The 6,583-nt window shown below is 38.5% G+C and overlaps 1 protein-coding gene across 1 annotated transcript in view; it reads left to right on the top strand.

Annotated features, from left to right (window-relative positions):
* Positions 1–348: 348 nt before the first annotated feature.
* The window catches only part of fmn1 (formin 1), a 27,310-nt gene continuing 21,075 nt past the window's right edge, over positions 349–6,583 (top strand). The window contains exons 1-3 of the mRNA XM_052096029.1: positions 349–1,110; positions 4,598–4,700; positions 5,488–5,549. Of these exons, the coding sequence (XP_051951989.1) occupies positions 349–1,110; positions 4,598–4,700; positions 5,488–5,549 (927 nt within the window). The remainder of the gene's footprint in view (positions 1,111–4,597; positions 4,701–5,487; positions 5,550–6,583) is intronic.

Here is a 6,583-nt window from a genome sequence, read left to right as displayed (position 1 = left end):
TTCAAACTGCATGCAATGAAGGCAGTGCAGAATCAGTCCGTGCACCCACCACAAACCAGAAGATAGAGGTCCAAAGTGGACATTCTGAGATGAGTGGTGGCGAATGGGAGTTTTTAGATTGTTCTGACCTGTGTGGCACTGAAGCTCACAGTTCCAGATCAACAAAGCTAGAAAAAATCCAAAAGACTAATTCTGACCCAAACTCATTGGAACCAATACCTTCAGTAGTCCATCTGGAAGAACAGAATGAAATAAAAATGCAGGAAATTTCCCAATGCAAGGGTACATTTAGAAAAGGAAATAAATGGACCTCAGGAAGAAATTAGAGAAATAGACTGGGAGACACAGATGCTGAATGAAACCGATAGGCTTCCGCATACCGAAGGAGAAATGGCTAGTTTAAAGATGGAGAAAGAGAAATACGGTGTAAAGATTATACAAGAAGATACTATGGTAGATCTTGTAGAAATAGTCTCTGTGTTGAAAAGCTTAGAGGATTCATGTCCATCTGAGAAGACCACAGATCCTCATCTCAAATCTGGTGTCCTCTCCCCTACTGAGGTAAAAGAGAAACCACTCCAACTATCAGTCCTCTTCTCAGGCCTGCTTAGCCCCAAAAAGGAAGCACATGAGAAAAAAGAAACCCTAGATCAACCCCAAAGCCCTGATCAGACAAGACCTGCCAAACAAGGGCTTTTCACTGATCAGTCTAACAAGAAAGAGGCCAGGGCAGACTTCCTGGAACAGTTAACCCAATTCCTTAGCTTGGACAGCAGCAAGGGGGAAGGCAAGAGAAAGCAAGAGAGCATGTCAAGTCATCCATTGTCTCCAATCAGTCAGAACCCTGCAGAAGAGACAGAGACATGTCCAACTGTAGAGGAGCCAGTTATTTCCCAAGCTGAGGAAACTAAAAAAATGACAAATACAGAGTCACCCTTAGATGCCTTTAAGGCTTTCTTTACAATTAAGGCTGCCAAGAAGGATACTTCTAATTGCTTGGATTCGGATGCTGCAAAGAGGAAGATCAATAGGGACAAAGACGTTCTCCGAGCTTTCTTTGATAGGAACTCAAGCAAGTCTCCAGAGAACAAAGGAACTTGTGATTTTAAAGTATGAAGTAAACAGTTCACAGAAGGTTGCAGTTAACCCTTGTGCATTGTTCAAATTCACTACCCTTTCGTTATGTTCGTGGCTGAAAACTGCCACTACTTTAAACTGCTGTAAAAATGTATCAGATGAATATTTTTTTCAAATTTGTTTGCATAAATCTATTAATCAACCTCAGTCCTGTTCAAAACTACTAAAGGTTTAAAAAAAAAATCAGGATTTTAACTCTTTAATTGCCAAGTTCATAAATGATGTCACTGATTTGGGGGAAAAAACACAAAATGACGTATTTTCAATATAAAATGTGATTGTGGACTGGATTTTTTTTTACCTTTTATCACAGTCTTGGACATGTCAAAGATTAGAAACAACATTGGTTTCGATGCATTGTTAGTTTTTGTGCAGCATCAGATTTTAACTTTTTCTCCCTCATTTACTGTTCGTGGCTGTTTTTGCCCCATTGACTTCCATTATAACCACATTTTTTGATTGCAAAGCCATGACACCATATAATCATGCATTTTTGATTGTTTGTGGTTTTCCCTGTTGGGAAGAGGTAAAATTTGTAATTTTTACTGTTGATAACCACGTGGCACCATTAACCCTTTAGATAGGCCTGTGCAAAAAAAAGCTTAGTTTCTGGCTTTTACATGGAGTTATATGGAGAATAATAGCATATTAAAGTGTGTGTGTGTGTGTGTGTGTGTGTGTGTGTGTGTGTGTGTGTGTGTGTGTGTGTGTGTGTGTGTGTGTGTGTGTGTGTGTGTGTGTGTGTGTGTGTGTGTGTGTGTGTGAGAGAGAGAGAGAGAGAGAGAGAGAGAGAGTGAGAACTCACCTTGTTGTCTGAGAAAATCAAAACATGCACCTCAGCTCTCACAACTACATGGAGTAAACAAAAACAAAGTGCCTTTTGATGGTGAGAAATGCAGAGTAATCAAAAACAAAGCAAGTGGATTTAAACACTTGCATGCAAGCCTGCTGGTCATTTGATGGTGAGAAGAGCAGCAAGCAACATGAGAAAGGGCTTGACTTGTAGTGAAGTTTTAGAGATGATAATGCAGCCTGACCCCTCCAGCGAGCTGCAGGATGTATTGTCTTCTCCCTCTGACACCACAGACTCAGCAGAGTCAGATCCTGATTTGGATGTGGCACCCTCATCATCCTCTCTAGCTTCCACTGAAGGCGAGGAGGATTCGGAGGATCCTGGATCTGGGTGGATTGGAAGAAACGGCGAAGTGTGGTTTTCCACCAACGCGGAACTCCCTTTCTTCAGCCTGCCAGAGGCGTGACTCCAGGGCCGACGTGCTATGCCATCGCAAGGGTCCAGAACATGGATTCTGTGTTTAATCTGTTTTTCACAGAGGAGATGATTGACCTCATTGTCAGCAAAGCAGTGGTGACAGAGGGACCAAAAAAGAAGCCAGAGATAATCGCAGATTACAGCCGCTGCAAGGGAGGTGTTGACAATCTAGACAAGGTATGTGCCATTACACATTTGTTACTACATGCATCCTATTCCTGTTAATTTTTACTTGAATTCATGTGCTTGTTAGAGATAAATTTAGGAGATACTGTTTGTGTTTTGACAATGTTTGCATGATTATTGTCATTGTCATGTGCAGCTTCAAAAATACTTATTATGAAATCTGTACTTATTCTTTTCTTGTTCTTTTATTTTTGTAGGTTGTCGGCACCTACAGCTGCAGAAGGAGGACCAATCGGTGGCCACAGACCTTATTTTTTAATATGCTATTATTCTCCATATAACTCCATGTAAAAGCCAGAAACTAAGCTTTTTTTTGCACAGGCCTATCTAAAGGGTTAATGGTGCCACGTGGTTATCAACAGTAAAAATTACAAATTTTACCTCGTCCCAACAGGGAAAACCACAAACAATCAGAAATGCATGATTATATGGTGTCATGGCTTTGCAATCAAAAAATGTGGTTATAATGGAAGTCAATGGGGCAAAAACAGCCACGAACAGTAAATAAGGGAGAAAAAGTTAAACTCTGATGCTGCACAAAAACTAACTATGCATCGAAACCAATGTTGTTTCTAATCTTTGACATGTCCAAGACTGTGATAAAAGGTAAAAAAAAATCCAGTCCACAATCACATTTTATATTGAAAATACGTCATTTTGTGTTTTTTCCCCCAAATCAGTGACATCATTTATGAATTTGGCAATTAAAGAGTTAAAATCCTGATTTTTTTTTTTTTTTTTTTTTAAACATTTAGTAGTTTTGAACAGGACTGAGGTTGATTAATAGACTTATGCAAAAAAAAATTGAAAAAAATATTTATCTGATACATTTTTACAGCAGTTTAAAGTAGTGGCTGTTTTCAGCCACGAACATAACGAAAGGGTAGTGAATTTTCCCACAGTGTACTGTTGAGTTTTTGAAAATTTTCAAAGCATTTTCCTAAAATATGTGTGAAAATAAGATTTGTCACCAAAAATCATTCCATTTGCTGAAACACAGAGAAAGTTATGGCCAAATTACGACTCAACAGCACCCCCTAGTGGCTGAAAACATCCCGAACAGCACACAAGGGTTAAGGGTGTAGTTACCCAAAAAGGAAAATTCTGTCATCATCCACTCTCCTTCGTGTTGTCCCAAACCCATATGACTTACTTGCTTCCGTAAACAACAAAAGGATATGTAGTGGTGTTGACGTAGTGGGCTAAAGTACAGAACTGGTAATTGCCGGTTTGATCCCCACAGCCACCACCATTGATTCACTGACCAAGGCACTTAGTAACTCCAGGTATCTCTGTTGGATTGTTCCTGTATTAAGTGCACTGTAATTTGCTTTGGATAAAAGTGTCTGCCAAATGCATAAATGTAAATTTATGTTTGGCGAATGATTGCCTCAGTCACCATTCACTGTCATTGCATCTTTTTGCCATACGATGAAAATTAATGGTGACTTAGGCTAACATTCTGATAAACACCTCTTTTTGTGTTGCACAGAAGTAATTAATACGGGTTTGGAACTAAATGTGTGTGAGTAAATAATGCTGGAATTTTCATTTTGGGTCAACTATTCCTCTAATTGTTGCACTGTTACACCTCACCTCACAATATCTAATCATATCATAAACCCAAGCATTATTCTTATAAATTTGACAGGATTGTTTTTATGAATGTATTGTTCTAAAAAGTTTATAGTTCCATATCTAAATTCTGCTTGGACGAGCCACGTTTAAAGCTGATGTGAAATTACTATAAACACGCAACTTTGACAGCACATAGTATATTAACATACCAAGTTGCTACATAGCTTGGCAACCACAAACAGCCTAAAGTTGGTCTATTTTGCTATTATGTATGCGTAGGATGTGTTTTTTTAGTGCTTTAATTTGTTTAAAAACTAACAACCTTTCATAGGTTTTTTCATCCACCACACATTTTACACCATGTGCTAACATTAAGTAATATACAGTATATTGTATATGCACAGAGCACATTGTTTTTTCCCTTAGACTGAGGCGAGTGATTTCACACCAAGAAGACTTCAGGCAATCTGGCCTCCACCGAAATCCAAAGATAAGGAGGAAAAGATAGGTCTAAAATACACAGAAGCTGGTAAGGGCTTTTTGTATATTTAGAAACATGAGCAGTACATCTAAATGTTTGCCTTGATTCAAACATGTGCCTTCTATCTGATGACATAACACTCTCCAAACAAATTCCAATTCACCTCCACCCTCAATGTATTCCTAAAGGGCAGTTCTGCATTTAAGATAACTCATTATGCAATGTCAGAATATTTATTTTATATTTGTCACTCAAAGACTATACGTATTCCCACCAATGCTGAGCAAAAATAATTGGAAAGGCCCAGCTTGCTACCTTGAAAATGCATACTTTTTTTGTGATTATATTCATTATCAGAGGTCTGTTTTAGAATTACACTTGACCTTCGGTTGCATCACCCATATTATCATGTTGTTTTTTTTACTGTATGTTTACAGGGTGTGGTGTCCACAGACGCACCATAGCACACACTTAATGTCATAATGTCATATGCCATATGGCTTAATTTGATTATAGCAACTCTAGAATATTTACATATTGTTTTAGTTTATTAGTTATCTAACATATATAGTCAGACAGTTTTCCACTGTTCCCCAAACAAGGCAATGCTTATCCCTATAAAACAATCCCACCACTGCCATCTATTGGGAAGTTTTACATCTGCAATATATAGTAAATATCAAGTTGTGTGCATCATTTGGATATGGAATTAATTTCTATATGTTTTGTAAGTGGTAGAGAACTGTTATAAGAGCTTATATAAGGCTGGCATGATTTTACAGGTTTTGTGTTGCATTTAAAATCTCATGGAATAAAAATCAAATTATTTTCTCAGAGCACCAGGCAGCTCTTCTGCAGTTGAAAAGAGAATGCAATGAAGAAGTGGAGAAATTACAGGTGAGAAACTCATGTGTAATCTTTTTCTATGTTAAAATACTTTCTCCTGTCCCATCTTAATATGCAGAGACAACTCTAAGTCAGCCATTTGTTGGTTTTCTCCCAAAACACTTGTGTACGAAATGTTTGAGTATCCCAACTACTTCGGCACATTATTGACTCAAGCAAGAGCGTGAGTTTGGGGTTGGACTATTTGCTTTTTTTTTTTTTGGCGAAGACTAGGAGAGTGTTCCAGAGAAACTTTTTTAAAACATCATTGTTTTTGCAATACTATTTCGAGAAGGAAAACTCTGTTTTTCTAGGGTCTTCCCTCTTAAAGTTTTAGCTTCTCTGAACTTTGTTAGCAACATCTAACAAGAGCGGCTGTGGCTCAGGTGGTAGAGCGGGTTGTCCACTAATCGCAGGGTTGGTGGTTCAATTCCCAGCCCCCACAACTCCACATGCTGAAGTGTCCTTGGGCAAGACACTGAAACCCAAGTAGCTCCCAATTTCAGGCTAGTGCCTTGCATAGCAGCTTTTTGGTGTGAATGGGTGAATGAGATGCAGAATAAAGCACTTTGAATACCACTAAGGTTAAAAAGGAACTATTTACCTGTACACCTACTTATTCATGCTAATAATCTAATCATGCATTTGCATAAAATTAGATATGGGCCAAGAGCTTCAGTTAATGTTCACAAAAAATGTGATCTGTGTTTTCGACCATTGTATGATTGTTTGTGCCTGATGGGCTGTTTTGAGCATTTCTTTAACTGCTGATCTCCTGGGATTTTCACGCACAACAGTCTCTATAGTTTACTCATAATGGTGGCAAAAACAAAAACATCCAGTGAGAGGCAGTTCTGTGGATGAAAACGCCTTGTTGATGTGAGAGGTCAACAGAGAATGGCCAGACTGGTTTGAGCTGATGTTCGGCCACGGCAACTCAAATAAACAAATAGTGAGCAGAATAGCATCTCAGATTGCACAACATATTGAACCTTGAGGTGGTTGTGATACAAAAGCAGAAGACCACGTCTGGCACTTTATTATGA

The sequence above is a fragment of the Xyrauchen texanus genome, chromosome 28 (assembly GCF_025860055.1).
Source record: "Xyrauchen texanus isolate HMW12.3.18 chromosome 28, RBS_HiC_50CHRs, whole genome shotgun sequence".
NCBI lineage: Eukaryota > Metazoa > Chordata > Actinopteri > Cypriniformes > Catostomidae > Xyrauchen > Xyrauchen texanus.
This window is presented reverse-complemented; position numbering and strand designations above follow the sequence as displayed.